Consider the following 15,265-nt stretch of genomic DNA (forward strand, 5'->3'; position numbering starts at 1 on the left):
TGGAGAAAATCCCCATAGCAAACAAATTCTGCTCTGGACAGTTCCTAAAATGGACAGCAGAGGTCAGCAGAGAGCACTGTGGTTATGAAATCAGAGGAAATGCATTTCTTTCTTGGATTTCTCTTTAGTATACAGCCCTTAAATAGTACTGGAAGGATTAAGATTTTTTTTATAGAAATGATTTACAAATCTGTTTAACTTTCTGGCACCAGTTGATTTAAAAAAAAAAAAAAGTTTTCCACTGTAGTACCTCTTTAACATAACAAATAAATAAAACTTTTGATATGTTACCAAGACGTGAAAAATTTTGATCACACTGGGTCTAACTCCTGAACGACAGTGTGCACCTCACTGCCTGGTCCCCAATCAAATCTGAACTTTTGGCTACAAAAGTCTATGCAAAGAAATGGTTGAATTTAGAGCGCAATTTTTTTTACGTCATATTAACTCCCTGAATGCAACAGCTGGAGACACACTGTTTGGAAAACACCATTGTAAGGGGGAAAATCTTGTCTTCCAAGAAATTGTGAAAATCTTTCAGTAAGGACACAAATGAGTTTACAAAACAATTGTCATTTAAATTTAACTAGCTGAATACCCGGCGTTTTTCCTTCCTAATCCTTGTTGGGGAGGAAAATATCCCGACCTCCTATCCCGTCATCATATCTCGACCTCATATGCCATCCTCACATCTTGTCCTCATATCCCGACCTCCTATCCCATCCTCATAGCCCGTCCTCCTATCCCGACCTCTTATCCCGTCCTCCTATCTCGACTTCCTATCCCAACCTCCTATCCCGACCTGCTATCATGTCCTCCTATCCAGTCCATCTATCCCGACCTCCTATCCCTTCCTCCAATCTCGACCTCCTATCCCGACCTCCTATCCCGTCCTCCTATCTCGACCTCCTATCCCATCCTCCTATCTCGACCTCCTATCCCATCCTCCTATCTCGACCTACTATCTCGACCTCCTATCCAGTCCATCTATCCCGACCTCCTATCTCGACCTCTTATCCCGACCTCCTATTTCGACCTCCTATCTTGACCTCCTATCCTGACCTCCTATCCCATCCTCTTATCCCGTCCTCCTATCTTGACCTCCTATCTCGACCTCCTATCCCGACCTCCTATCCCGACCTCCTATCCCGTCCTCCTATCCCGACCTCCTATCCCGTCCTAGCTCGACCTCCTGTCATGACCTCCTATCATGACTTCCTATCCCGTCCTCCTATCCTGTCCTCATATCCCGTCCTTGTATCCCATCCTCCTATCCCGACCTCCTATCCTGACCTCCTATCCCGACCTTCTATCCCTATACCAGGTATTGAAATAGCTCCAGCCGTATGGAAGTTATGTGGGAACATACATTTCCCATTGATTTGCATGGGACATTAAAAAAAAAAAAAACGCCCCTCACAAATGGGGGTAGTTAAGGGTTAAATTAACTATACTATATTTTAAGTGGACATATAAGTAACATGTGACCAAGTATTATCGAAATATCTCCAGCCGTTTGGAAGTTATGCTGTAACATGTAATTCCTATAGACTTGTATGGGACTTTAAACATAAACCCCGCCACTGGCAAATGGGGGTGAGTAAGGGTTAAATCACCTATCCTATGTTTGTTGTTGACATATAAGTAACATGTGTGCCAAGTTTCATGTTAATATCTTTAGCCGTTTGGACGTGATGCTGGAACATACACACACATACATACACACATACATACATTCATACACACACACACACGTTGAGTTTTAAATATATAGATTTTTGGGGATTTTTTTGTTTGTTTCTTTTCTGCTGAATCTTCTATGATTTAACATTTTCAAAAAGAAGTACACAACTTTCTCTGTTACTGTTTCTTAAATATGGAATTATGGTTTGTAAAATATGAATACTGTATAGGGGTACTCCGCTGGAATTATAATTTTTTTTAAAAAATCAAATGGTGCCAGAAAGTTAAACAGATTTGTAGATTACTTCTATTAAAAAATCTTAATCCTTCCAGTACTTATCAGCTGCTGTATTTTACAGAGGAAGTTCTTTTCTTTTTGAATTTCCTTTCTGCCTGAACACAGTGCTTTCTGCTGACACCTCTGTCCATTTTAGGAACTGTCCAGAGTAGGATCAAATCTCCATAACAAACCTATCCTGCTCTGGACAGTTCCTAAAATGGACAGAGGTGTCAGCAGAAAGCACTGTGTTCAGGCAGAAAGGAAATTCAAAAAGAAAAGAACTTCCTCTGTAGTATACAGCAGCTGATAATTACTGGAAGGATTAAGATTTTTTAATAGAAGTAATTTACAAATCTGTTTAACTTTCTGGCACCAGTTGATTTAAAAGAAAATGTTTTCCAGTGGAGTACCCCTTTAAAGTTTGTACCTTTTTTCTTTCCAACTTTTAGGCCCGGCCAGCGGACGGCAGATGATCTAGAAATTATTTTCGAAGAACTTATTCACATTAAAGCCTTATCTCATCTCTCCACCACGGTTGGTCACCTTCAGTTTGCCTTGAATGTTTCCTTCTTTTAGTTATGTGTGGTCTGTTCTATGAAAGCAATAGCCCTGGACAGAGATTTATTACTGTTGTGTTCTTTCTTGAAGGTTAAAAGGGAACTGGCCGGATTTTTAATCTTTGAATCTCACCCAAAGGCGGGAACAGTGTGTAAGTGGAAATCTACCAACATCTGTATTACAAAGCTCAGGCTCGCGAAGAGAAAAAATAGAAAAAATGGTTTATGTTGTTCTAGAACTGTGTTATATTTAGATGCTAAATGAAACTGAACTATTCCAAATGATCTTATTAGGATTTTTTTAACATGATTTAATTTACAAAATGGAATGAAAAAAACATTGTCTCCCTATCCTAGCCTCACAGAGTCTCTGCTGCCTAGTAAGAATAGTGGGGGGAATTTCCATATTTTGGCGCTTAAAGGGGTACTCCACTACTCAGCGTTTGGAACAAACTGTTCCGAGCGCTGGAGCTGGCTTGAAAGCTCGTGACATCGTAGCCCGCCCCCTCATGACGCCACGCCCCACCCCCTCAATGCAAGTCTGTGGGCGTGACAGCTGTCACACCCCCTCCCATAGACTTGCATTGAGGGGGTGGGGGGAAAAGTACAAAAACAAATAAATACACATTACAGAGCGGCAAACAGCTGATCGGCAGGATGTCAGGTGCTGGCTGATATTGATGACCTATCCTTAAAGGGTACTCCGGTGGAAAACATTTATTTTTAGTTATTTATTTAATTTTATTAACTGGTGCCAGAAAGTTAAACAGATTTGTAAATTACTTCTATTTAAAAATATTAATACTTCCAATACTTATCAGCTGCTGTATGCTCCACATGAAGTTCTTTTCTTTTTTTTATTTCTTTTCAGTCTGAACACAGTGCTCTCTGTTGACACCTCTGTCCATGTCAGGAACTGTTTAGAGCAGGAAAGGTTTGCTATGGGGATTTGCTCCTGCTCTGGACAGTTCCTGACATGAACAGAGGTGTCAGCAGAGAGCACTGTGGTCAGACTGGAAAGAAATTCAAAAAGAACTTCATGTGGAGTATACAGCAGCTGATATGTACTGGAGGGATTAAGATTTTTTAATAGAAGTAATTTACAAATCTGTTCATCTTTCTGGCACCAGCTAATGTAAAAATAAATTTCCACTGGAGTACCCCTTTAAGGGGAAGATCACCACCTAATTATGAATACATCGCATTGTTTTAGAGTGTGCTAGCAGGGTCGAACCTATGGGTGGCCGGAGCGGGGCAAGTGCAGCATTATACGATATCCAATATCCAAGATAACTGTGTCCGTATAATATGTGGTGACAATGAGTCCTGCAGTAATTCTGTGCTTTAATAGAGGGAAAGGGGTCCTGAGCACGGGACCCCTCAGTATTACATATGCACTAACAAGACATAGAGAAAATCATTGTCATGGTAAAATTATTAGCAAAAACTGTCCATCAATCTGAGTGTTTTCTTTTTTGCAGTGTTTAATCAAGGAGAAGAAGGGACGTCCTGGTATATCATCTTAAAGGGATCAGTAAATGTCGTCATCTATGGGAAGGTATTGCTCTTTCTGAGATATCAGCCATACAACAGATATTATCAAATGTCATGTCCTGTTTAATAAAAAAAAAATTGTCTGCTAGGAAACATATTAGTAATGTCAGGCCGAAGTCTGCACTGGTGGGAAATGTAAGTATCAATACATAATATCAATATAGTGATATTATGATATATTACAATATATAATAACCCCTTCCTGAGCCCTGGTGCGGGCTTAGGACTCAAGCCAGGACATATTGCTCATACAAGTCCCTTAAGGGGACTAAAAAAGGCTAAAAAAAAAATAATTAAAAATGTTTTAAAAAAAATATAAATAAATAAAAATTTTAAAATAAAGAAATAAACATAACATAAAATAAATATAACATTATTCCTCCACCACTCAACTCCTATGTAAAGTCTGGGGATAGGGTAGGACTATGTTTGGACTAACAGGCTGTACTAAATCTACACCTGTGTGGCACAATTCTGACTTGCCTGACTTTTGCTATTTCCACGATGCAGAATTTTGGGTGATGAGAGGATTAGCCAAAATTCACTTCCAGGCAGTGGAAGAGAGGTGGTGTCTGGTAACTATAAAAGAAAGTATACTAAGCGATTGTCTGAGCTAGTGATTGTGTGTCTGTATACAAGAGTGTGAAGTATAAAGTGAGTATAGAGTATAAGTATAAGAGTGAGAGGGACTTAAAATTAAGGGACTTTAAATTCAGGGAGTTTAATTGAAATATTTGATTGTTTTTTTTTACGGGTAATTTTTGCAATCGCCAAATCTAGTATGGCCTCCATGTTGGAAAAGGCAGTCCAGTGTGCATCTTGTATGCAATCCTTGAACAGCAGTTTGAGGGTGCATATTGTTGTGTGAGATGTGTGCGAGTTGTTCATTTGGAAGCCCAGATCCTGGATCTAGAGGAGCAACTGTCAACACCGAGACTTAATGACAACTTGGAGAGGAGTCTCCTGTTCACTGAGCAAGTACTCTCTGGGGGAGAGGTGGGAGAGGATAGTGGGATGGAGGTGCAGGACAGTCAGGCAGCTAGCTGGGTTACAGTTAGAAAACAGGGTAGAGGGAAAAGTTTCAGGGAGGCTAGTCCTGATCTGGCACACCCCAATAAGTTTGCCCGGTTGGCAGATGAGGGGGATGCCATTTCAAAACTAGCAGTACTGCAGCAGGACTCTGCCTCTGACTGCCAGGGTGGTCTGCTTCAGTAAGGAGGGAGGGAGGAGTGCAGGGCAGGCCAGACAGGTACTGGTAGTGGGGGACACAACTATTAGGGGGACAGACAGGGCAATCTGTCACAAAGACTGGGATCACGAACAGTGTGTTGTCTTCCTGGCACTCGAGGTCAGCACATTGTGGATCGGGTTGACAGGTTGCTGGGTGGGGCTGGCTAAGACCCAGCAGTTATGGTACATATTGGCACCAATGACAAAGTAAGAGGTAGGTGGAGTGTCCTTAAAAAGGATTTCAGGGACTTAGGCTGCAAGCTTAAGGCAAGGACCTCCAAGGTAATATTTTCTGAAATATTACCTATACCACGAGCCACACCAGAGAGACTCATTGCCAAAGAGACTAAAACTAAGCCCAAAATGTTTTTAACTGTGTAAATAGCAAAAAGGTTAAAAAATGAAAGTGTAGGCCCTTTAAAAAATGATGAGGAAGAAATTATAAACGGTAATCAGGAAAAAGCAAATATATTTAAAAAAAAATCTTCTCCACTGTATTCACCGAGGAAAATGAAATGCCGGTGAAATACAGCGAGATAAGGTAAACTCCCCAGTACAGGTCATCTGTCTAACCCAGGAAGAAGTACAGTGCTGCCTACAAAAAATCAAAATAGACAAATCGCCAGGTCCAGATGGCATTCACCCCCGTGTTCTAAAGGAATAAAAAAAATTAATAGATAGACCCCTATTTTTAATATTCAGGGACTGTATAGTAACAGGGACGGTTCACAGGACTGGCACATGGCAAATGTGGTGCCATTATTTAAAAAGGGATCAAAAGGTGACCCGGGGAATTATAGACCTGTTAGTTTAACCTATGTTGTATGTAATTGTTTTGAGGGTTTTCTAAGAGATGCTATTTTGGAGTATCTTGATAAAAATAAATGTATGACTCCGTATCAGAATGACTTTATGAGGGATCGGTCCTGTCAAACTAACCTGATCAGCTTTTATGAGGAGGTGAGCTCCAGACTAGACCAGGGGGAATCACTGGATGTCGTATATCTGGATTTTTTCAAAGCATTTGATACGGTGCCACATAAAAGATTGGTGCATAAAATGAGAAGGTTTGGGCTGGGGGAGAATGTGTGCAAGTGGGTAAGTAACTGGCTCAGTGATAGGAAACAGAGGGTGGTTATTAATGGTACTTATTCTGATCGGGTGACTGTTACTGGTGGGGTACCACAGGGGTCAGTCTTGGGTCCTGTCCTATTTATTCATTATAATATATTCATTAATGACCTTGTAGAGGGGTTATATATAGCAATCCTTGCAGATGATACTAAACTCTGTAAAGCGGTAAACGCTATAGAGGACAGTGCACTGTTACAAATGGATCTGGAGGTTTGGGCTGGGAAGTGGCAAATGAGGTTCAACAATGATAAATGTAAGGTTATGCACATGGGGAAGAAAAATCCGGGCTGGGATTATGTATTAAATGGGAGAACACTTGGGACAGCTGACGTGGAAAAGGACTTGGGAGTCTTAGTTAATTTTAAATTTAGCTGTAGTGACCAGTGTCGGGCAGCTGCTACCAAGGCAAATAAAATCATGGGGTGCATCAATAGGGGCATAGATGCCCATGACAAGGAAATAATTCTACCGCTGTACAAATCACTAGTCAGACCACACATAGAATACTGTGTACAGTATTGGGCACCAGTGTACAAGAAAGATATAGTGGAGCTGGAGAGGGTTCATAGACGGGCAACCAGAGTAATACGGGAAATGGGAGGACTACAGTGCCAAGAAAGATTAGCAGAATTAGGGTTATTTAGTTTATAAAAAAGAAGGCTTAGGGGCGACCTAATAACTATGTATAAATATATCTGGGGGCAGTACAGAGATTTCTCTCATGATCTATTTATACCCAGGACTGTATCTATAACAAGGGGGCATCCTCTACGTTTAGAGGAAAGAAGGTTTCTACACCAGCACAACATTACAGGTTATGGATTCTAGATCTATAGGGACAGAAGGTTGATCCAGGGATCTATTCTGATGCCATATTTGGAGTCGGGGAGGAATTTTTGCCTCGAGTGTGAGTTTTTCCTCTGGATCAACTCAGTAGGGACTCATTAGGGATATAGGTTGAACTTGATGGACTCTGGTCTTTTTCCAACCTTATGAACTACTATTACGGAGACTGGAGCTGCTGTGTCTGAAGGTATATTCAAATCATTTGGGGATCCTGTCTGAGCTTGAGATACTACATTCCTAATTTTTTAGATATCAAAACTTTGTCATGTGCACTTTGTCATATATATAAATCCAGAGGAGCAGCACAACTAATTAATGTTCCAATTAAGTAGGTGGTGCATGCTGTAAAGAGACCTTGGTGAGGGGTCCTTACTTGAGTTAAAAAATCCAGACTCTATCAGCACATGAGCTTGGTGGAAAAAACAGTGGATGCAATAAATATCCACTGTCTTTTCACCAAGCTCGTGTGCTGATGGAGTCTGGATTTTTTACATATATATATATATATATATATATATATATATATACAGTGGGGCAAAAAAGTATTTAGTCAGCCACCAATTGTGCAAGTTCTCCCACTTAAAAAGATGAGAGGCCTGTCATTTTCATCATAGGTATGCCTCAACTATCAGGAAGTATTACTTTACTGAGAGAGTAATGGATGCATGTAATAGCCTTCCTGCAGAAGTGGTCGCTGCAAATACAGTGAAGGAGTTTAAACATGCATGGGATAAGCATAAGGCTATCCTTCATATAAGATAGGGCCAGGGGCTATTCATAGTATTCAGATTATTGGGCAGACTAGATGGGCCAAATGGTTCTTATCTGCCGACACATTCTATGTTTCTATGAGAGACATAATGAGAAAAAAAATCCATAAAATCACAAGAATTTATTAGCAAATTATGGTGGAAAATAAGTATTTGGTCACCTACAAATAAGCAAGATTTCTGGCTCTCACAGACCTGTAACTTCTTCTTTAAGAGTATCCTCTCTCCTCCACTCGTTACCTGTATTAATAGCATCTGTTTGAACTTGTTATCAGTATAAAAGACACCTGTCCACAACCTCACAGTCACACTCCAAACTCCACTATGGCCAAGACCAATGAGCTGTCGAAGGACACCAGAAACAAAATGCTAGACCTGCACCAGGCTGGGAAGACTAAATCTGCAATAGACAAGCAGCTTGGTGTGAATAAATCAACTGTGGGAGCAATTATTAGAAAATGGAAGACATACAAGACCACTGATAATCTTCCTCGATCTGGGGCTCCATGCAAGATTCCACCCCGTGGTGTCAAAATGATCACAGGAACGGTGAGCCAAAATCCCAGAACCACATGGGGGGGGGGGGGGTAGTGAATGACCTGCAGAGAGCTGGGACCAAAGTAACAAAGGCTATCATCAATAACACACTACGCCGCCAGGGACTCAAATCATGCAGTGCCAGATGTGTCCCCCTGCTAAAACCAGTACATGTCTGGGCCCAACTGTAGTTTGCTAGATAGCATTTGGATGATCCAGAAGAGTGTTGGGGGAATGTCATATGGTCAGATGAAACCAAAGTAGAACTTTTTGGTAAAAACTCAACTCGTTGTGTTTGGAGGAGAAAGAATAGACAAGAAGAACACCATACCAACTGTGAAGCATGACGGACGAAACTTCATACTTTGGGGCTATTTTTCTGCTAAGGGACCAGGACAATTGATTTGTGTAAAGGAAAGAATGAATGGGGCCATGTATCATGAGATTTTGAGTGAAAAACTCCTTCCATCAGCAAGAGCATTGAAGATGAAACGTGGCTGGGTCTTTCAGCATGACAATGATCCCAAACACACTACCAGGGCAACAAAGGAGTTGCTTCGTAAGAATTTCAAGGTCCTGGAGTGGCCTAGCCAGTCTCCAGATCTCAACCCCATAGAAAACCTCTGGAGGGAGTTGAAAGTCCATGTTGCCCAGTGAAAGCCCCAAAACATCACTGCTCTAGAGGAGATCTGCATGGAGGAATGGGCCAAAATACCAGCAACAGTGTGTGAAAACCTTGTGAAGACTTACAGAAAACGTTTGACCTCTGTCCTTGCCAACAAAGGGTATATAACAAAGTATTGAGATGAACTTTGTCATTGACTAAATACTTATTTTCCACCATAATTTGCAAAATAAATTCTTTAAAAATCAGACAATGAGATTTTATGGATTTTTTTCCTCATTATGTCTCTCATAGTTGAGGTATACCTATGATGAAAATTACAGGCCTCTCATCTTTTTAAGTGGGAGAACTTGCACAATTAGTGGCTGACTAAATACTTTTTTGCCCCACTGTATATATATATATATATATATATATAACAGTATTGACCCCACATGACGAACGGTGTAAACTTAAAAAAAAAAAATATCACATTTAATATTTAGTCAATATTCTTGAGTTAATGATTCTGTTTTCATGGTTTCTTCTTATCCACTCTCCAGGGTGTGGTTTGTACTTTACATGAAGGAGATGACTTTGGCAAGTTGGCATTAGTAAATGATGCCCCCCGGGCGGCATCAATTGTCCTGCGAGAAGACAACTGCCACTTTCTAAGGGTGGACAAAGAGGACTTCAACAGAATCCTGCGTGTAAGTTGTAACTTGTTTATTCCTAGTGCTGATACATATTCCTTTACTCAAACTAATGCTACGGACCAGATGGCAAATATGCCTGATGCCTAATATATGTAAATGAGCGCTAATATGGTCAGAACTAGACTGAATTAAGGTTGGTGGAAAATACTTCACCTTAAAAATGCAGTCAAATCTGGACTCCAAACAAAAAAAGTCAATAATTCTATAAAACTGCAGAGCTGAAAAAAACTTAGACCCCCAAATAAAGGCTCCAACAACAAAAAGTATATACAAAAATAAGAATCAAATGTTATTATTGTTACAAATAAAAAAAAATACGTAAAAGCAAAATAAAATAAAAAGATGAATAGGAATAGCACCAATATACACTCACAGAAATAACAGAAAAACATCATGACAGGTACATATGGATAAATCCAAGGTGTGGTAAAGAGACCAGAAAGGAAAGGTGGTTTAGCAAATGATACTACAACAATACCTAGAATGGTAACCACAAAACATAGGACAAAACATTTTCGGCACAAAGAACCCTAGCAAACACACATTGGAGAATGTAACCTGCCTTACACAATGTCCAGCCACCACTGGATACGTACGCTTTGCTCTCTTTGCTTTTTCATATATCCAAGATGTATATTCTACACACAAATAATGTTGCTGGGCAGATGCAACAAAGCTTAAATAAACAGCGGCTGCACTACACTATTAATGTAGGTTACCATAGGGTGCTCTGTGTTATTTATGTAGCATTGCCGTTCTAATACTAAGTGTGTGAATGCCACCTTCTGTAAAAAGCGGAATGCAGTATATTTACAATACTGACATTAAAATCCGAAATAATGAAATACAATTCATGAGTATTGGTATTACATTCTTTGCCTAAAATTCTTCCCTATCCTCTATAGGAGCAGTTATGCCTTAGTGAATAAGTATTACTTCTAAAACTATAACTTTATATAGTGAACCTTTGGATGTATCAGGCTTAAAGCGTACCCGTCAGATCCAGCAACATTTAAAAAAAAAAATATATCACTCAGTACCCAATCCTGACCATGTACATCTAATTTTTATGTGTCTAGCACCTTTATTTATTTATTTTATTACACTTTTAATTTATCTCACTAGTCTGAATTCCTTTCCAAGGGAGGGGGCGTGGCCTCACTGTGCAGGTCTCCGCCCCCTCCCTCAGTATGCTGTCTGCTCACATCTCCCCTAGCATTAGCAAAACTACAACTCCCAGCTTGTCCTCACTGACAGTAGCGGGACACAAGCTGACAGTGGGAGGATTTTTCCTCCAGCTGTGAGCCCTGTGCTCACAGCTGTCAATCAAGGAAGTGTGTCCATGACATAGGTGATGACGCATGGACACAGTGGGACTAGTATGTGTCCAAGCAGGCAGGGGGGAGGGGGGGCAGATGTTTGACTGGATTTTTCAGTATGAAATACTGAAAAATTTCTAATGAAAGCAATTTCAAAACCTATTGGTTGCATGCTTTACACTATATCAAAAGTTTTTTGTATCTGACAGTGTCCATTTAAGTTTTCTTTGGATTTCCCCCTAAAGAAGACCAAAGGCAACTTAAATATTTAAACAGGCAATTTATTTTATAGCGTAGGCTACAAAAACAGCATCCACTCACTAGTACATGCTTTTTCTGGTTCAGTTATCTACTGGGTGACATACAGTAAATGGAATGGACATGAAGACCAAAAGTAAAGTAGGAGGTCTTCTCTTTGTTGATAGCATACATGTACATAAATGAATGTGCTTATAGGGAATATGTCAGCTGCAATTCACATTACCTCACATTTGCTGACACTGTTAGATAGCTGTTGATGCAAGGACACACATGGTGCCTTTTAAAAGGCATTCTCAAGCCCTTAAAGTACTGAGGGATAAAACAACACTTCGCTCCTCCTCCCATTTCTGTCTCTGCTTGATTGACAGTCAGCTGAAAGCCGAGCCGTGTTTTCTAATCTCACACTGTCACTCCCCGGAGCGCTCGCAGCGCCCCGGTCAGACCCGCTGACCGGGAGCGCTGCGATAGTGTCTCTAGCAGGAATGCGACCCGCGATGCGGGACGCGCCCGCTCGCGGTTCGCATCCCAGCCTGCTTACCAGACCTGTCCTCCATCTGTCCAGTCCTGGCGCGCGCGGCCCCGCTCCCTAGGGCGCGCGCGCACCGGCTCTCTGCGATTTAAAGGGCCAGTGCTCCGCTGATTGGCGCCTGGCCCAAATTAGTAACTTCACCTGTGCACTGGTCTATATTACCTCACTTCCCCTTCCCTTCCTTGCCGGATCTTGTTGCCATTGTGCCAGTGAAAGCGTTCCTTGTATGTCCCAAGCCAGTGTTCCAGACCTCCTGCCGTTGCCCCTGACTACGATCCTTGCTGCCTGCCCTGACCTTCTGCTATGTCCGACCTTGCTCTTGCCTAATCCCTTGTACCGCGCCTATCTCAGCAGTGAGTCGGGGTTGAGTCGCTATCGGGTGGAACGACCTGGGGGTTACCTGCCGCAGCAAGTCCATCCCGCTTTGCGGCGGGCTCTGGTGAATACCAGTAACCCCTTAGATTCCGTTCCCCTGGTACGGCCCACGTCATCACCCCACTGACACAGAGGATCCACCACCAGTATCCTCTCAGTACCCGGATCCTGACAGAAATGAGATTTGGAAACAGAGCTTGGCTTCCATCTGACGGTTAATCAAGCAGAGACAGAAATGGGAGGGGGAGCAGGGTGGCGTTCCAGCGCTTAGAACTTCAAGGGCTTAGGAACTCCTCTTTGACACTGTGCACCGAAAAATAAAATCATTTTTTTACTTTATGGAAGCACAGACAGATATATGATAGGTACCATGTGTCTCCCTGTCCTACCAGCTATTTAACAGTGTCAGCAGTTTGGAACGTTAAATGCAGCTAATAGATTCCCTTTAACACTGGGAAGGTTATTATAAAAATCATTAGGTTGCGCCATTTACATATGTGGGATACAAGTCTGGACTGGTAAGACAAATTGGATATTTAGTGGATGCTGAAATGGAGCATATGGAAGCAAATATTATATATAACTAGAGAGACCTTTATCTTCTAAATAGACAGAAACATGTAAAACTTGCCCTTCACCAGTGTAAATGGTATAGAGGCACAATTGCTGATAGGGGTGATCTAAGGGTATGTGTACCAATGCCAAGTGGGTACCAAAAAGCCACTCTACCAGGGGTCTCAAACTCAAATTATCTGGGACACAACTGGTGGTAGTGGCTGGGTGAGGCTGGGCTGCCAGCGCCCCTCACATATAATGCCCCCATCATGCGCCCCTCACATATAATGCCCCCATCATGCGCCCCTCATCATCCACCAGCAACACCCCCCATCAGCAGTAGCACCCCCATCATCCACCGGCAACACCCCCCCCCCTATTCCCCCTACACCCCTGTGGTAATAGCATGAGCTGACGGATGAAGGGGGCGCTACTGCTGGGGGGGGGGGAGCATTAGGTAGGCAGCAGGAAGTTGCAGTTTCCACATATTAGGTAGCATAGTTTCCCCACATTAGGTAGCCGTAGCACAGGTTCCCCACATTAGGTAGCCGTAGCACCGTTTCCCCACATTAGGTAGCGCAGCACAGTTTCCCCACATTAAGTAGCACAGCACAGTTTCCCCACATTAGGTAGCGCAGCACAGTTTCCCCACATTAGGTAGCCGCAGCACAGATTCCCCACATTAGGTAGCCGCAGCACAGATTCCCCACATTAGGTAGCCTTAGCATAGATTCCCCACATTAGGTAGCCTTAGCACAGATTCCCCACATTAGGTAGCCTTAGCACAGATTCCCCACATTAGGTAGCCTTAGCATAGATTCCCCACATTAGGTAGTGCAGCACAGTTTCCCCACATTAGGTAGCGCAGCACAGTTTCCCCACATTAGGTAGCGCAGCACAGTTTCCCAACCTTAGGTAGTGCAGCACAGTTTCCCCACATTAGGTAGCGCAGCACAGTTTCCCCACATTAGGTAGCCGTAGCACAGTTTCCCCACATTAGGTAGCCGTAGCACAGTTTCCCCACATTAGGTAGCGGTAGCACAGATTCCTCACATTAGGTAGCCTTAGCACAGATTCCCCACATTATGTAGCCTTAGCACAGATTCCCCACATTAGGTAGCCGTAGCACAGTTTCCCCACATTAGGTAGCCGTAGCACAGATTCCCCACATTAGGTAGCCTTAGCACAGATTGCCCACATTAGGTAGCCGTAGCACAGTTTCCCCACATTAGGTAGCGCAGCCCAGTTTCCCCACATTAGGTAGCGCAGAACAGTTTCCCCACATTAGGTAGCGCAGCACAGTTTCCCCACATTAGGTAGCCTTAGCACAGATTCCCCACATTAGGTAGCCTTAGCATAGATTCCCCACATTAGGTAGCCTTAGCACAGATTCCCCACATTAGGTAGCCTTAGCACAGATTCCCCACATTAGGTAGCCTCAGCATAGATTCCCCACATTAGGTAGTGCAGCACAGTTTCCACACATTAGGTAGCGCAGCACAGTTTCCCCACATTAGGTAGCCTTAGCACAGATTACCCACATTAGGTAGCCGTAGCACAGTTTGCCCACATTAGGTAGCCGTAGCACAGATTCCCCACATTAGGTAGCCTTAGCACAGATTCCCCACATTAGGTAGCCGTAGCACAGATTCCCCACATTAGGTAGCTGTAGCACAGATTTCCCACCTGGACAGCACTACTTACATCTGCCTGCAGGGACTTCCTGGTGGAGGTGCGTGCTATAAGTGACGTCATTGCACGTGCTGCGCAGGACATTGGCATTGCGGCACTTTTGATGACGTCACTCACCGCACGCACCTCCGGCATTTAGGGCAAGCACGGCTAAATGCCTGAAGAAATCCCCTGCCCGGAAGTGCATGTCCCGGGCGTCGGACAATACAAATTCCAGATCCCTGGTGCGGGCCACAAAATTTTGTTTGAGAGTGTAAGATCCCTGCATTCTACCATAGCTGTTACTTTCCCTGAGTAAAAAAAAAAAAAAAAAAAATCTAACTACGATTCCAGCACATTGATTTAGTGTATAGGGAACTCTATTGATGGAGACATATATCTATAAAAAAACAACAACAAAAAAAAAAACATTTTGGTACTAATTATTTTGTCTAAATAAAGAACATTTATAGAAAAAAAAAAATCTGTGGTGACTTTTATTTTTTTTTTTTCCCCCCAGGACGTTGAAGCAAATACTGTGAGGTTAAAGGAACATGATCAGGATGTCTTGGTGTTGGAGAAGATCCCATCTGGCCAACAACCGTCAGCTCAAGTAAACACGCAGTCACCATATAAGTACGTTC

General features: G+C 42.4%; 1 protein-coding gene across 12 annotated transcripts in view; it reads left to right on the forward strand.

Moving 5' to 3' along the window:
• The window catches only part of RAPGEF4 (Rap guanine nucleotide exchange factor 4), a 467,767-nt gene that overhangs the window by 343,095 nt on the left and 109,407 nt on the right, over window positions 1-15,265 (forward strand). For all 12 annotated transcript variants that reach the window (XM_056536334.1, XM_056536335.1, XM_056536336.1 and 9 more), the window contains 5 exons: window positions 2,413-2,497; window positions 2,612-2,672; window positions 4,002-4,078; window positions 9,759-9,905; window positions 15,142-15,257. In XM_056536334.1, coding sequence (XP_056392309.1) covers window positions 2,413-2,497; window positions 2,612-2,672; window positions 4,002-4,078; window positions 9,759-9,905; window positions 15,142-15,257 — 486 coding nt within the window. The remainder of the gene's footprint in view (window positions 1-2,412; window positions 2,498-2,611; window positions 2,673-4,001; window positions 4,079-9,758; window positions 9,906-15,141; window positions 15,258-15,265) is intronic.

The sequence above is a fragment of the Hyla sarda genome, chromosome 8 (assembly GCF_029499605.1).
Source record: "Hyla sarda isolate aHylSar1 chromosome 8, aHylSar1.hap1, whole genome shotgun sequence".
In the NCBI taxonomy this organism is placed as follows: Eukaryota; Metazoa; Chordata; class Amphibia; order Anura; family Hylidae; genus Hyla; species Hyla sarda.